The 17,701-nt window shown below is 43.1% G+C and overlaps 1 protein-coding gene across 1 annotated transcript; it reads left to right on the forward strand.

Moving 5' to 3' along the window:
- Positions 1-15,934: 15,934 nt before the first annotated feature.
- LOC127314906 (germin-like protein 8-11) lies at positions 15,935-16,955 on the forward strand. The gene is made up of 2 exons (XM_051345449.2): positions 15,935-16,115; positions 16,254-16,955. The coding sequence occupies exons 1-2, from the start codon at positions 15,998-16,000 to the stop codon at positions 16,814-16,816; spliced, it is 681 nt and encodes a 226-aa protein (XP_051201409.1). The 5' UTR covers positions 15,935-15,997; the 3' UTR covers positions 16,817-16,955.
- The last annotated feature ends 746 nt before the right edge of the window (positions 16,956-17,701 follow it).

The following is a 17,701-nucleotide window of genomic DNA, read 5'->3' on the forward strand; positions in this document are numbered from 1 at the left end:
CCGATTTGTGTGACAGCATGGTATCATGCTTGAGCCAAAGTTTGAACAGCCCTGATTCTGATTGCTTGTTTATATTGAACCAAAAATTGGTAGTTCAGGCAGGCTACCTTGTTAGGAGAGGCTCTGTTGTATCAGGGCATTGATCTCATTTCCATTTGTGCGATTTATTATTAGGAAATAAGAATATTTGTACATATACATATACACGGTTGGAAAAGGCCATGCTCTAGCATGGATAGACAAACGCCCTATCTGGGGCATAAGCAGGGGCAACCAAAAATTTGACTTTCACAATAAGAAATCATGGCACTTAAGATTAGCCATTTTTAATAATACTTGGTAGTAATTTGCTCACTTACATGTTCATTTAATAATTTACACACTTGGTGCTAAAAATCGCTCATTTACTCATTTACACATTTGGTGGGAAAAATTATATGCCTGCATAGGCTGCGCTCAGAGCCATAAGGGCATCTCCAGCGGCGACCGTTTGTGTCCGCCGTGACCGGAAATGCGTCTGGGGCCTGTTCCAGCGGGGCGACGCAAAGTGACCGGGCCGTCCGCGGAGACGCAAACCTGGTCCAAATATGCGCCAGGTTTGCGTCTCGGCGGACGCTCGGCGGTGTCCGCTCGCTTCCCCACCGGGCCCGCCTGGCAGCGGCACAACTGCTTCGTCTTCCGCGGTATTACTTCTGGGCGGCGCGCTGCAGCCTTTGCAGGGGCTGCGTTAATGGCGTGCCTCGGCTTCCGCGAGCGTGCGCAGCGTCGATGCGTCTTCTCCGCCAGTACTGGCACCGAGGCGTCGCTTCGGCAGTCTGCGGCCGCGTTAATGGCGATGCCTCGCGTGGCTCGCGGCCGTCGCCGACCGCTGCGCCCGTAGTAATGGCGATGCCCCGCGTGGCGCGGCCGTCGCCACCTCCGCGCTATATATACAGGGGCGCGAGCATCTCATCTCCTCCCCACAAACCCTAGCCGCCGCTGCCGTAGCGCCGCTTCCTCTCAAGCAGATCCACCATGAGCAGCGCCAGACGCGGCCAGGCTGCCGCGCCTCCACCTCCACCTTCACCTCCCACTCCACCTCCTCCGGCGTCGAGCTCCTCCGAGGAGTTCGACTCCGAAGATAGCACCGATCTCCTCCACCCGGTCAGGGACGCCGCGGCCCTGGCTGAAGCGGAGAAGGAAGCACAAGAGGAGATGGCGGGCCACGCGGCGTTGGACGCTGATACGTCTCCAACGTATCGATAATTTCTTATGTTCCATGCTACTTTATTGATGATACCTACATGTTTTATACATACTTTATGTCATATTTATGCATTTTCCGGCACTAACCTATTAACGAGATGCCGAAGAGCCGATTCTTTGTTTTCTGTTGTTTTTGGTTTCAGAAATCCTAGTAAGGAAATATTCTCGGAATTGGACGAAATCAACGCCCAGGATCTTATTTTTCCACGAAGCTTCCAGAACACCGGGGGAGATACGAAGTGGGGCGACGAGGCGATGCCACACTAGGGCGGCGCGGCCCAGGAGGGGCCCGCGCGGCCCTAGCGTGTGGGTCCCTCGCGTCGCCCCCTGACCTACCCTTCCGCCTACTTAAGCCTTCGTCGATAATAGTTCCAGTACCGAGAGCCACGATACGGAAAACCTTCCAGAGACGCCGCCGCCAATCCCATCTTGGGGGATTCAGGAGATCGCCTCCGGCACCCTGCCGGAGAGGGGAATCATCTCCCGGAGGACTCTACACCGCCATGGTCGCCTCCGGAGTGATGTGTGAGTAGTTCACCCCTGGACTATGGGTCCATAGCAATAGCTAGATGGTCATCTTCTCCTAATTGTGCTATCATTGTTGGATCTTGTGAGCTGCCTAACATGATCAAGATCATCTATCTGTAATGCCACATGTTGCGTTTGTTGGGATTCGATGAATAGTGAATGATACGTTATGTTGATTATCAATCTATCATCTATGTGTTGTTTATAATCTTGCATGCTCTCCGTTGCTAGTAGAGGCTCTGGCCAAGTTTTTGCTTGTAACTCCAAGAGGGAGTATTTATGCTCGATAGTGGGTTCATGCCTCCATTAAATCTGGGACAGTGACAGAAAGTTCTAAGGTTGTGGATGTGCTGTTGCCACTAGGGATAAAACATCAATGTTATGTCTAAGGATGTATTTATTGATTACATTACGCACCATACTTAATGCAATTGTCTGTTGTTTGCAACTTAATACTGGAGTAGTGTGATGATAACCTGAAGGTGGACTTTTTAGGCATAGATGCATGCTGGATAGCGGTCTATGTACTTTGTCGTAATGCCCAATTAAATCTCACACTACTCATCATAATATGTATGTGCATGGTCATGCCCTCTTTATTTGTCAATTGCCCAACTGTAATTTGTTCACCCAACATGCTTATTCTTATGGGAGAGACACCACTAGTGAACTGTGGACCCCGGTCCATTCTTTTACATCGAATACAATCTACTGCAATACTCGTTCTACTGTTCTCTGCAAACATCATCATCCACACTATACATCTAATCCTTTGTTACAGCAAGCCGGTGAGATTGACAACCTCACTGTTACGTTGGGACAAAGTACATTGGTTGTGTTGTGCAGGTTCCACGTTGGCGCCGGAATCCCTGGTGTTGCGCCGCACTACACTCCGCCGCCATCAACCTTCAACGTGCTTCTTGGATCCTACTGGTTCGATAAACCTTGGTTTCTTACTGAGGGAAAACTTGCCGCTGTACGCATCACACCTTCCTCTTGGGGTTCCCAACGGGCACGTCAACTGCGCGCCAGCATCAAGATTTTCTGGCGCCGTTGCCGGGGAGATCAAGACACGCTGCAAGGGGAGTCTCCACTTCCAATCTCTTTACTTTGTTTTTGTCTTGCTTTATTTTATTTACTATTTTGTTTGCTGCATTATATCAAAACACAAAAAAATTAGTTGCTAGCTGTCTTGTTTGCAATCTCCATATTAAAAACACAAAAAATTAGTTACTTGCATTTACTTTATCTAGTTTGCTTTATTTACTATTGCTAAAATGAGTAATCCTGAAGTTGAAGTTCGTTCGTTTAAGCAACAAGGGGGAGAATGTTTAAAAGATGCTTGGTATAGAATTAGTGATGCCCATAATAGGTGCACTAAGAAACACTCCACCACTATCCTACTCTGGAATTTTTATGTTGATATCTCTAGCTGGAATAGGTATGTTCTTGATTGTCTCGCGGGAGGTAACTTCCTAGGTACTCCTGCCTTAGAAGCTAGTTGCATTAATGAGAGTCTATTTGAAATACCACCTGTTAATGAAGTTAAAATTGAAATCTCTCTTGAAGATGTCATGAAAAAGTTGGAAACCATAGAGCAAAACCTTCCAAGTATTGAGACTAAACTGGGAGAATTACTTAATAGCACTGATAAACTTGACAAATCTCTAGGTGGAATTAATGAGAGAATCGCCATCCTAGAAGCTTGTGCTACTCATGATAATCAAACCCAAAGGATTAGTGAACCTAAAGAAGCTATAGGAACCTTGGGTTCAACTTTTTCGTCTATTAAGTTTAGAGAAAAAGCTTATGTGGGTAAGGAGCAAAAGTTCATGTATGTCTCTAAGGTGCCTAAACCAAAAAACTATTATAGGCCTAAAATTGATAAAGCTCTTAATACCACTATAGAAAAAGGAGCATCTAAGATACCTAATGGGATAAATTGTGAAAATGATGTTGATGCTTCATCTCTTGATAATACTTGATTCACACTTTCTGCGCCTAGCTGAAAGGCGTTAAAGAAAAGCGCTTATGGGAGACAACCCATGATTTTACTACAACACTTTTGTTTTATATTTGAGTTTTGGAAGTTGTTACTACTGTAGCAACCTCTCCTTATCTTAATTTTTTTGCATTGTTGTGCCAAGTAAAGTCTTTGATAGTAAGGTTCATACTAGATTTGGATTACTGCGCAGAAACAGATTTCTTGCTGTCACGAATCTGGGTTGAATTCTATGTAGGTAACTCAGAAAGTTCTGCCAATTTACGTGAGTGATCCTCAGATATGTGCGCAACTTTCATTCAATTTGAGCATTTTCATTTGAGCAAGTCTGGTGCCTCTTAGAAATTCGTCTTTACGGACTGTTCTGTTTTGACAGATTCTGCCTTTTATTTCACATTGCCTGTTTTGCTATGCTTGATGGATTTCTTTGTTCCATTAACTTTCAGTAGCTTTGTGCAATGTCCAGAAGTGTTAAGAATGATTATGTCACCTCTGAACATGTGAATTTCGATTATGCACTAACCCTCTAATGAATTGTTTTGAGTTTGGTGTGGAGGAAGTTTTCAAGGATCAAGAGAGGAGGATGATACAATATGATCAAGGAGAGTGAAAGCTCTAAGCTTGGGGATGCCCCGGTGGTTCATCCCTGCATATTTCAAGAATACTCAAGCATCTAAGCTTGGGGATGCCCAAGGCATCCCCTTCTTCATCGACAACATTATCAGGTTCCTCTAGTGAAACTATATTTTTATTCCGTCACATCTTATGTGCTTTGCTTGGAGCGTCTGTATGTTTTTGTTTTTGTTTTGTTTGAATAAAGTTGGATCCTAGCATTCATTGTGTGGGAGAGAGACACACTCCGCTGTTGCATATGGACAAATATGTCCTTGGCTTTACTCATAATGTTCATGGCGAAGGTTGAAACTGCTTCGTTAATTGTTATATGGTTGGAAACGGGAAATGCTACATGTGGTAATTGGTAGAATGTCTTGAATAATTTAATACTTGGCAATTGTTATGCTCATAAGGATCATGTTTAAGCTCTTGCATCATATACTTTGCACCTATTAGTGAAGAAATACATAGAGCTTGTTGAAATTTGGTTTGCATGATTGGTCTCTCTAAAGTCTAGATATTTTCTAGTAAGGGTTTGAGCAACAAGGATGATAGTGTAGAGTCTTATAATGCTTGCAATATGTTTTTATGTGAGTTTTGCTGTACCGGTTCATACTTGTGTTTGCTTCAAATAACCTTGCTAGCCTAAGCCTTGTATTGAGAGGGATTACTTCTCGTGCATCCAAATCCTTGAGCCAATAACTATGCCATTTGTGTCCACCATACCTACCTACTACATGGTATTTCTCCGCCATTCCAAAGTAAATTGCTTGAGTGCTACCTTTAAATTTCTATCCTTTATCTTTGCAATATATAGCTCATGGGACAAATAGCCTAAAAACTATTGTGGTATTGAATATGTACTTATGTATTTTATTTCTTATTAAGTTGCTTGTTGTGCGATAACCATGTTCCTGGGGACGCCATCAACTACCTTGTTGAATATCATGTGAGTTGATATGCATGTTCGTCTTGTCTGAAGTAAGGGCGATTTACCATGAGTTGAATGGTTTGAGCATGCATATTGTTAGATAAGAACATTGGGCCGCTAACTAAAGCCATGATCCATGGTGGAAGTTTCAGTTTTGGACAACAATCCTCAATCTCTTATGAGAATATTATTTGTTGTTGAATGCTTAAGCATTAAAGAGGAGTCCATTATCTATTGTCTATGTTGTCCCGGTATGGATGTCTAAGTTGAGAATAATCAAAAGCGAGAAATCCAATGCGAGCTTTCTCCTTAGACCTTTGTACAGGCGACATAGAGGTACCCCTTTGTGATACTTGGTTAAAACATATGTATTGCGGTGATAATCCAGGTAATCCGAGCTAATTAGGACAAGGTGCGGACACTATTGGTATACTATGCATGAGGCTTGCAACTTGTAGGATATAATTTACATAACACATATGCTTTATTACTACCGTTGACAAAATTGTTTCTTGTTTTCAAAATAAAAGCTCTAGCACAAATATAGCAATCGATGCTTCCCTCGTCGAAGGGCCATTCTTTTACTTTTATGTTGAGTCAGTTTACCTATTTCCTCCCATCTCAAGAAGCAAACACTTGTGTTAACTGTGCCTTGATTCTTACATACTTGCATATTTGCATTCATCATATTACTTTATGTTGACAACTATCCATGAGATATACATGTTACAAGTTGAAAGCAACCGCTGAACTTAATCTTCCTTTGTGTTGTTTCAATACCTTTACTATGAATTTATTGCTTTATGAGTTAACTCTTATGCAAGACTTATTGATGCTTGTCTTGAAAGTACTATTCATGAAAAGTCTTTGCTATATGATTCAATTGTTTACTCATTGTCTTTACCATTGCTTTGGATCGCTGCATTCATTACATGTGCTTACAATAGTATTGATCAAGATTATGATGACATGTCACTTCAGAAATTATCTTTGTTATCGTTTACCTACTCGGGACGAGTAGGAACTAAGCTTGGGGATGCTAATACGTCTCCAACGTATCGATAATTTCTTATGTTCCATGCTACTTTATTGATGATACATACATGTTTTATATATACTTTATGTCATATTTATGCATTTTCCGGCACTAACCTATTAACGAGATGCCGAAGAGCCAGTTGCTGTTTTCTGCTGTTTTTGGTTTCAGAAATCCTAGTAAGGAAATATTCTCGGAATTGGATGAAATCAACGCCCAGGATCTTATTTTTCCACGAAGCTTCCAGAACACCGGGGGAGATACGAAGTGGGGCGACGAGGCGACGCCACACTAGGGCGGCGCGGCCCAGGAGGGGCCCGCACGGCCCTAGCGTGTGGGTCCCTCGCGTCGCCCCCTGACCTACCCTTACGCCTACTTAAGCCTTCGTCGATAATAGTTCCAGTACCGAGAGCCATGATACGGAAAACCTTCCAGAGACGCCGCCGCCGCCAATCCCATCTCGGGGGATTCAGGAGATCGCCTCCGGCACCCTGCCGGAGAGGGGAATCATCTCCCGGAGGACTCTACACCATCATGGTCGCCTCCGGAGTGATGTGTGAGTAGTTCACTGATGACCCGTAAAGCACACGCTCGTTGGGAACCCCAAGTGGAAGGTGTGATGCGTACAGCAGCAAGTTTCCCTCAGTAAGAAACCAAGGTTTATCGAACCAGTAGGAGTCAAGAAGCACGTTGAAGGTTGATGGCGGCGGGATGTAGTGCGGCGCAACACCAGGGATTCCGGCGCCAACGTGGAACCTGCACAACACAACCAAAGTACTTTGCCCCAACGAAACAGTGAGGTTGTCAATCTCACCGGCTTGCTGTAACAAAGGATTAACCGTATTGTGTGGAAGATGATTGTTTGCAGAAAACAGTAGAACAAGTATTGCAGTAGATGGTATTTCAGTAAAGAGAATTGGACCGGGGTCCACAGTTCACTAGAGGTGTCTCTCCCATAAGATAAACAGCATGTTGGGTGAACAAATTACAGTTGGGCAATTGACAAATAAAGAGAGCATGACCATGCACATACATATCATGATGAGTATAGTGAGATTTAATTGGGCATTACGACAAAGTACATAGACCGCCATCCAACTGCATCTATGCCTAAAAAGTCCACCTTCAGGTTATCATCCGAACCCCCTCCAGTATTAAGTTGCAAAGCAACAGACAATTGCATTAAGTATGGTGCGTAATGTAATCAACAACTACATCCTTAGACATAGCATCAATGTTTTATCCCTAGTGGCAACAGCACAACACAACCTTAGAACTTTCTGTCACTGTCCCAGGTGTCAATGCAGGCATGAACCCACTATCGAGCATAAATACTCCCTCTTGGAGTTACAAGCATCTACTTGGCCAGAGCATCTACTAGTAACGGAGAGCATGCAAGATCATAAACAACACGTAGATATAACTTTGATAATCAACATAACAAGTATTCTCTATTCATCGGATCCCAACAAACGCAATATATAGAATTACAGATAGATGATCTTGATCATGTTAGGCAGCTCACAAGATCCGACAATGATAGCACAATGGGAAGAAGACAACCATCTAGCTACTGCTATGGACCCATAGTCCAGGGGTAGACTACTCACACATCACACCGGAGGCGACCATGGCGGCGTAGAGTCCTCCGGGAGATGATTCCCCTCTCCGGCAGGGTGCCGGAGGCGATCTCCTGGATCCCCTGAGATGGGATCGGCGTTGGCGGCGTCTCTGGAAGGTTTTCCGTATCGTGGCTCTCGGTACTGGGGGTTTCGTCACGGAGGCTTTAAGTAGGCGGAAGGGCAAGTCAGGAGGGGGCACAGGGGGCCCAAACCATAGGCCGGCGCGGCCAGGGGTGGGGCCGCGCCGCCCTAGGGTTTGGCCACCCCGTGGCCCCTCTTCGTTTCGTCTTCGGACTTCTGGAAGCTTCGTGGAAAAATAGGCCCCTGGGCGTTGATTTCGTCCAATTCCGAGAATATTTCGTTACTAGGATTTCTGAAACAAAAAACAGCAGAAAACAGCAACTGGCACTTCGGCATCTTGTTAATAGGTTAGTTCCAGAAAATGCACGAATATGACATAAAGTGTGCATAAAACATGTAGATAACATCAATAATGTGGCATGGAACATAAGAAATTATCGATACGTCGGAGACGTATCAGCATCCCCAAGCTTAGTTCTGCTCGTCCCGAAGCGAGGTAAAACGATAACACGTATAATTTCTGGAGTGACATGCCATCATAATCTTGATCATACTATTTGTAAAGCATATGTAGTGAATGCAGCGATCAAAACAATGTATATGACATGAGTAAACAAGTGAATCATAAAGCAAAGACTTTTCATGAATAGCACTTCAAGACAAGCATCAATAAGTCTTGCATAAGAGTTAACTCATAAAGCAATAATTCATAGTAAAAGCATTGAAGCAACACAAAACAAGATTAAGTTTCAGCGGTTGCTTTCAACTTGTAACATATATATCTCATGGATATTGTCAACATAGAGTAATATAATAAGTGCAATAAGCAAGTATGTACGAATCAATGCACAGTTCACACAAGTGTTTGCTTCTTGAGGTGGAGAGAAATAGGTGAACTGACTCAACATTGAAAGTAAAAGAATGGTCCTCCATAGAGGAAAAGCATCGATTGCTATATTTGTGCTAGAGCTTTGATTTTGAAAACATGAAACAATTTTGTCAACGGTAGTAATAAAGCATATGTATCATGTAAATTATATCTTATAAGTTGCAAGCCTCATGCATAGTGTACTAATAGTGCCCGCACCTTGTCCTAATTAGCTTGGACTACCGGATCATCACAATGCACATGTTTTGACCAAGTGTCACAAAGGGGTACCTCTATGCCGCCTGTACAAAGGTCTAAGGAGAAAGCTCGCATTGGATTTCTCGCTATTGATTATTCTTCAACTTAGACATCCATACCGGGACAACATAGACAACAGATAATGGACTCCTCTTTTATGCATAAGCATGTAACAATAATTAATAATTTTCTCATTTGAGATTGAGGATATATGTCCAAAACTGAAACTTCCACCATGGATCATGGCTTTAGTTAGCGGCCCAATGTTCTTCTCTAACAATATGCATGCTTAACCATAGGGTGGTAGATCGCTCTTACTTCAGACAAGACGGACATGCATAGCAACTCACATGAAATTCAACAATGAATAGTTGATGGCGTCCCCAGTGAACATGGTTATCGCACAACAAGCAACTTATTAAGAGATAAAGTGCATAATTACATATTCAATACCACAATAGTTTTTAAGCTTTTTGTCCCATGAGCTATATATTGCAAAGGTGAATGATGGAATTTTAAAGGTAGCACTCAAGCAATTTACTTTGGAATGGCGGAAAATACCATGTAGTAGGTAGGTATGGTGGACACAAATGGCATAGTGGTTGGCTCAAGTATTTTGGATGCATGAGAAGTAATCCCTCTCGATACAAGGTTTAGGCTAGCAAGGCTTATTTGAAACAAACACAAGGATGAACCGGTGCAGCAAAACTCACATAAAAGACATATTGAAAACATTATAAGACTCTACACCGTCTTCCTTGTTGTTCAAACTCAATACTAGAAATTATCTAGACCTTAGAGAAACCAAATATGCAAACCAAATTTTAGCATGCTCTATGTATTTCTTCATTAATGGGTGCAAAGCATATGATGCAAGAGCTTAATCATGAGCACAACAATTGCCAAGTATCACATTACCCAAGACATTAATAGCAATTACTACATGTATCATTTTCCAATTCCAACCATATAACAATTTAACGAAGGAGAAACTTCGCCATGAATACTATGAGTAGAAACCAAGGACATACTTGTCCATTTGCTACAGCGGAGCGTGTCTCTCTCCCATAAAGTGAATGCTAGGATCCATTTTATTCAAATAAAACAAAAACAAAAACAAACCGACGCTCCAAGAAAAAACACATAAGATGTGATGGAATAAAAATATAGTTTCAGGGGAGGAACCTGATAATGTTGTCGATGAAGAAGGGGATGCCTTGGGCATACCCAAGCTTAGACGCTTGAGTCTTCTTAATATATGCAGGGGTGAACCACCGGGGCATCCCCAAGCTTAGAGCTTTCACTCTCCTTGATCATGTTGCATCATACTCCTCTCTTGATCCTTGAAAACTTCCTCCACACCAAACTCGAAACAACTCATTAGAGGGTTAGTGCACAATAAAAATTAACATATTCAGAGGTGACACAATCATTCTTAACACTTCTGGACATTGCATAATGCTACTGGACATTAGTGGATCAAAGAAATTCATCCAACATAGCAAAAGAGGCAATGCGAAATAAAAGGCAGAATCTGTCAAAACAGAACAGTTCGTATTGACGAATTTTAAAATGGCACCAGACTTGCTCAAATGAAAATTCTCAAATTGAATGAAAGTTGCGTACATATCTGAGGATCATGCACGTAAATTGCCTTAATTTTCTGAGCTACCTACAGGGAGGTGGACCCAGATTCGTGACAGCAAAGAAATCTGGAACTGCGCAGTAATCCAAATCTAGTACTTACTTTTCTATCAACGGCTTAACTTGGCACAACAAAACACAAAACTAAGATAAGGAGAGGTTGCTACAGTAGTAAACAACTTCCAAGACACAAAATAAAAACAAAGTACTGTAGGTAAAAACATGGGTTGTCTCTCATAAGCGCTTTTTTTTTAACGCCTTTCAGCTAGGCGCAGAAAGTGTGTATCAAGTATTATCAAAAGATGGTGTGTCAACCTTACCTTGGGCTTTACCCTTACCTTTCTTATTGTTTTTCTTTCCCTTTGGTTTAGGAAATATATGATTTCCCCCCGGTATAGAGGTGAATTTCAGAGTGCCTTCTCCAACATCAATGACTGCTCCCAATAGTTTCAGCAGGGATCTTCCGAGTGTGAGTTTTCCTGTTTCAATAACAAGATAATCAATGGATATTGTTCTTCCAAGAATGGTTGTATGCACACCTGCGGCTATTTCTTTAGGAATTATAGTAGAGTTATCAATGAGAGTTATTTCTTCTCCTCCTTCCTCAACTCCCCAAAGTTTCAAAGATTTATAAATACTTTCAGGCATAAGGCAAAATTCATACATAATATCACAGTAGGCATGGAGAGTTCGATCACCGATAACAATTTTAACAGTAGGATCCCACAATGAGAGTTTAGAGTTCACTAAAACTTGTTCAAGACGATTACGAACGTGGCAATAGTTATCATCCAAGCGAGATGTACTTATCTCGAGATTGTTTAATCTACTATATATGCTAGTGAGGGCTGAATCAAAGTTATTAGCTGAATCATGTGATGCAACCAACTTCTTTATGGCATTAAAAGCTTGATCCCCATTGCAATGAAGGAAATCTCCTCCCACTAAAGTATCCAAAGCATATCTATAGCGAACCATAAGACCAAAATAAAAATTACTAAGGAGCAAACTTAGAGTCATTTGAGGTTCAGTTTTACGATAAGAAGTAAAAATTCTAGACCAAGCATCCTTAAAACTCTCCTCATCCCCTTGTTTAAAAGTGAAGACTAATTCTTCAGGCGAAGAAGTAACAGGTTCAGAGCTAGACATGGTAACAAAAGTAACTAATTTCTTTGTATTTTTAATATAGAGTGCAAGACAATAAATAAAGCAAACTAGATAAAGTAAATGCAAGTAAACTAATTTTTTTTGTGTTTTTTGATATAGCAAACAAGATAGTAAATAAAGTAAAACTAGCAACTAATTTTTTTGTATTTTGATTTAGTGCAGCAAACAAAGTAGTAAATAAAACTAAGCAAGACAAAAACAAAGTAAAGAGATTGAGAAGTGGAGACTCCCCTTGCAGCGTGTCTTGATCTCCCCGGCAACGGCGCCAGAAATTTAGCTTGATGACGCGTAAAGCACACGCTCGTTGGGAACCCCAAGTGGAAGGTGTGATGCGTACAGCAGCAAGTTTCCCTCAGTAAGAAACCAAGGTTTATCGAACCAGTAGGAGTCAAGAAGCACGTTGAAGGTTGATGGCGGCGGGATGTAGTGCGGCGCAACACCAGGGATTCCGGCGCCAACGTGGAACCTGCACAACACAACCAAAGTACTTTGCCCCAACGAAACAGTGAGGTTGTCAATCTCACCGGCTTGCTGTAACAAAGGATTAACCGTATTGTGTGGAAGATGATTGTTTGCAGAAAACAGTAGAACAAGTATTGCAGTAGATTGTATTTCAGTAAAGAGAATTGGACCGGGGTCCACAGTTCACTAGAGGTGTCTCTCCCATAAGACAAACAGCATGTTGGGTGAACAAATTACAGTTGGGCAATTGACAAATAAAGAGAGCATGACCATGCACATACATATCATGATGAGTATAGTAAGATTTAATTGGGCATTACGACAAAGTACATAGACCGCCATCCAACTGCATCTATGCCTAAAAAGTCCACCTTCAGGTTATCATCCGAACCCCCTCCAGTATTAAGTTGCAAAGCAACAGACAATTGCATTAAGTATGGTGCGTAATGTAATCAACAACTACATCCTTAGACATAGCATCAATGTTTTATCCCTAGTGGCAACAGCACAACACAACCTTAGAACTTTCTGTCACTGTCCCAGGTGTCAATGCAGGCATGAACCCACTATCGAGTATAAATACTCCCTCTTGGAGTTACAAGCATCTACTTGGCCAGAGCATCTACTAGTAACGGAGAGCATGCAAGATCATAAACAACACGTAGATATAACTTTGATAATCAACATAACAAGTATTCTCTATTCATCGGATCCCAACAAACGCAACATATAGAATTACAGATAGATGATCTTGATCATGTTAGGCAGCTCACAAGATCCGATAATGATAGCACAATGGGGAGAAGACAACCATCTAGCTACTGCTATGGACCCATAGTCCAGGGGTAGACTACTCACACATCACACCGGAGGCGACCATGGCGGCGTAGAGTCCTCCGGGAGATGATTCCCCTCTCCGGCAGGGTGCCGGAGGCGATCTCCTGGATCCCCCGAGATGGGATCGGCGTTGGCGGCGTCTCTGGAAGGTTTTCCGTATCGTGGCTCTCGGTACTGGGGGTTTCGTCACGGAGGCTTTAAGTAGGAGGAAGGGCAAGTCAGGAGGGGGCAAAGGGGCCCAAACCATAGGCCGGCGTGGCCAGGGGTGGGGCCGCGCCGCCCTAGGGTTTGGCCACCCCGTGGCCCCTCTTCGTTTCGTCTTCGGACTTCTGGAAGCTTCGTGGAAAAATAGGCCCCTGGGCGTTGATTTCGTCCAATTCCGAGAATATTTCGTTACTAGGATTTCTGAAACCAAAAACAGCAGAAAACAGCAACTGGCACTTCGGCATCTTGTTAATAGGTTAGTTCCAGAAAATGCACGAATATGACATAAAGTGTGCATAAAACATGTAGATAACATCAATAATGTGGCATGGAACATAAGAAATTATCGATACGTCGGAGACGTATCATTCACCCCTGGACTATGGGTCCATAGCAGTAGCTAGATGGTCATCTTCTCCTAATTGTGCTATCATTGTTGGATCTTGTGAGCTGCCTAACATGATCAAGATCATCTATCTGTAATGCTACATGTTGCGTTTGTTGGGATCCGATGAATAGTGAATGCTATGTTATATTGATTATCAATCTATCATCTATGTGTTGTTTATAATCTTGCATACTCTCCGTTGCTAGTAGAGGCTCTGGCCAAGTTTTTGCTTGTAACTCCAAGAGGGAGTATTTATGCTCGATAGTGGGTTCATGCCTCCATTAAATCTGGGACAGTGACAAAAAGTTCTAAGGTTGTGGATGTGCTGCTGCCACTAGGGATAAAACATCAATGTTATGTCTAAGGATGTATTTATTGATTACATTACGCACCATACTTAATGCAATTGTCTATTGTTTGCAACTTAATACTGGAGGTGGTTTGGATGATAACCTGAAGGTGGACTTTTTATGCATAGATGCATGCTGGATAGCGGTCTATGTACTTTGTCGTAATGCCCAATTAAATCTCACACTACTCATCATAATATGTATGTGCATGGTCATGCCCTCTTTATTTGTCAATTGCCCAACTGTAATTTATTTACCCAAAATGCTTATTCTTATGGGAGAGACACCACTAGTGAACTGTGGACCCCGGTCCATTCTTCTACATCGAATACAATCTACTGCAATACTCGTTCTACTGTTCTCTGCAAACATTATCATCCACACTATACATCTAATCCTTTGTTACAGCAAGCCGGTGAGATTGACAACCTCACTGTTACGTTGGGACAAAGTATTTTGGTTGTGTTGTGCAGGTTCCACGTTGGCGCCGGAATCCCTGGTGTTGCGCCGCACTACACTCCGCCGCCATCAACCTTCAACGTGCTTCTTGGCTCCTACTGGTTCGATAAACCTTGGTTTCTTACTGAGGGAAAACTTGCCGCTGTACGCATCACACCTTCCTCTTGGGGTTCCCAACGGGCACGTCAACTGCGCGCCAGCATCAGACGCCGAGCTGGAACAGCGCAGGCTGGCGGCTGCCGCTGCAGCCGAGGACTCCAACTCGGAGATATCTTGGTCATCCGGTGACCCTGATGCGCCGATGCCGGAGGAGAAGGCGGCGGAGCAGCGGGCCCTCGTCGAGTCTTTCGAGACGCTCAAGGACGAGGCCGCCAACGCGAGGCTGGTGCAGTGCCTGCAAGAGGACGCGGCGGCGCACTGAGCCATAGCGGCCGCGCGGGAGGCGGCGGAGAAGCAGGCGACGGAACGACGCAACGACGATGCCGGCCGGTCAGGAAGCAAGTAGTCTAGGCTTATAGATCTACTTTGTATAGTTTTTATGCATTTTTATGTACTATTTTCAATGTTTGTACTATGTTGCAATTCAAAAAATGGGCCGCCCCGGTGGGAGCACACCCAGACGCAAACGGACGAGCGGACAAAATATGTTCGCGGGGCGACGCTCGCGACCACTTTTGGGCGTCCGAAATGTGTCGCGCCGCTGGAGATGCCCTAAGGCAAATGCCAACCGAAATCCCTCCTTGGCACTCAACTGCCGAAATCCCTCCTTGGCACTCAACTGCTCCCGCGGTTAGTTCTGTGGCGCGGTACCGCTTGCGGAGATTCCCTTTTTTCGTACCTTCTCATCGATATGCATGTGATGCCTGGATATGGCTTGCGAAGTTTGAACAGAATTTTCACGAGGAAAGATTTCCATACTAATCATGCATCAATGTCATGCATGACGCCGACGCTAATGCATGAACTCTTCACGTTGAATCTACCGCGTAACTAGTGTCAGGCTTGTCGACATACTGCACGACCGAGTCGAACCAAATACCATGAGGACTGAGGAGAACCAGCCCGTTTAGCCGCGTTAAAGGCATATATGTTAATAATTATATATGCTTCAAACGCGTGCTGATCTCCAAGAGACCATTTCAATCTTGCTTCACAAAACAAGTATGGAACTTGCTCCACAAAACAATTCAGGTTCCCTATATATATGTCCATGTCTCCTCCAAACATAGCCAAACCATCAGCGCTGCATAGATACAGAACACATACAGCTAACAGATAAAACGCCTCTGTAGAAGCGAAAATGGCATCGTCCTACTTCCTCCTCCTAACTGCTGTTCTTGCACTGGTCTCATGGCAAGCCACAGCTTCGGATCCTGGCCCACTCCAAGATTTCTGCGTTGCCGACAACAGCTCAGGAGGTATGTTCTTCTCACATTAGCTACTGTCTGAATATATCCACATCTACTTGTAATATAGATCAATCGCATTGAGCATTCTTTGAATAAATTCTGACTTTGTTATATCACATATTATGCTTTTTCACTTGTATGATGCAGTGCTTGTTAATGGATTCGTTTGCAAAGATCCAAAGGATGTGAAAGTAGAGGACTTCTTCCTAGCGGCCAAACTTGACATGCCGAGGGACACAAAGACGAACAAGGTTGAGTCCAATGTGACTCTGATCAATGTCATGCGGATTCCTGGCCTCAACACTCTTGGCATCTCCCTTGCGCGAATTGACTACGCACCCCTTGGTGAGAACCCACCTCACACGCACCCCCGTGCTACCGAGATCCTCACTGTGCTTGAGGGCACGCTCTATGTTGGCTTCGTCACGTCAAACCCGGAGAACAAATTCTTATCCAAGGAGCTCAAAGAGGGTGATGTGTTTGTTTTCCCACAAGGACTCATCCACTTCCAGTTCAATCCCAACCCCTACAAGCCGGCAGTTGCACTTGCTGCACTTAGCAGCCAAAATCCAGGGGCAATTACCATCGCCAATGCTGTATTTGGATCAAAGCCAATGATCTCGGATGATGTTCTCGCCAAGGCATTTCAGGTGGAGAAGAATACCGTGGACTGGCTTCAAGCTCAGTTTTGGGCCGATAACCACAATTAGCTAATTGTTGCATTAGCTTCGTGCCAAATTTCATGTCACACAACCATAAATTAGTTACTTCCATGTGAATGTGCAATATGTACGATATATTGTTTTGTTTGTAAAATGAATAAAGTGTTGATCTATTTTTCTTGATGTATATACACAACAAATTCCCTTTCGAAAAAACACAACAAATATTCATACTAGAAAGGTGGAAGATTGCCAAGTCGTATAAAACTCACTTCCCAAACTACATGAGAGTATGAAATATCGTTGAACACACGGTGACCGGCCACAACAGGTTGCTAGTGACCATATCACTGGAATTTATAACTAGTGCAAGGGCCTCGTTGGCCTACAGTATTCTGACACGGGCTTGCAAGACAAGCCATTTGGGATGAAGCTCAGTTCCCAAACAACCATGCATGGCCCCGTTCTTTTTTTTGCTTGCAGCTTCTATAAAAACGGCTTAAGCTACAGCGAAAAGAAGTTTTTAAGAAACAGACAAAGCGTTTTCGCATCTAGGAGTAGATGGTCCTGTTGTGAGTTTTAAACGTATTTTAAAATATAAAACAATCTATCTATTATATACTAAAAGCACAATATGGAGGTCAAAAATAGAGGCACCACGTTAATCCACATCATAAGAATTATTTTAACCGTTAGATCTATAAATTACGGATATGATTGAACAAAACACTAATAGTTACGTACATAACTGTGTAACCATGTTTGTCACGTTTAATAATAAGTATATGCGCTAAATACGGAAGGGAAATCACGTACCATGTGATGACGTGAAAAAAAGGATTCATGATAAAAAAAAAAAAAGATGTGCCTGGATACACGTATAGCTCTAGAACTCTAGCACGTACCATGCATACGACGTAAAAAAGGATTTAT

The sequence above is a fragment of the Lolium perenne genome, chromosome 7 (genome assembly GCF_019359855.2).
Source record: "Lolium perenne isolate Kyuss_39 chromosome 7, Kyuss_2.0, whole genome shotgun sequence".
Lineage (NCBI taxonomy): Eukaryota > Viridiplantae > Streptophyta > Magnoliopsida > Poales > Poaceae > Lolium > Lolium perenne.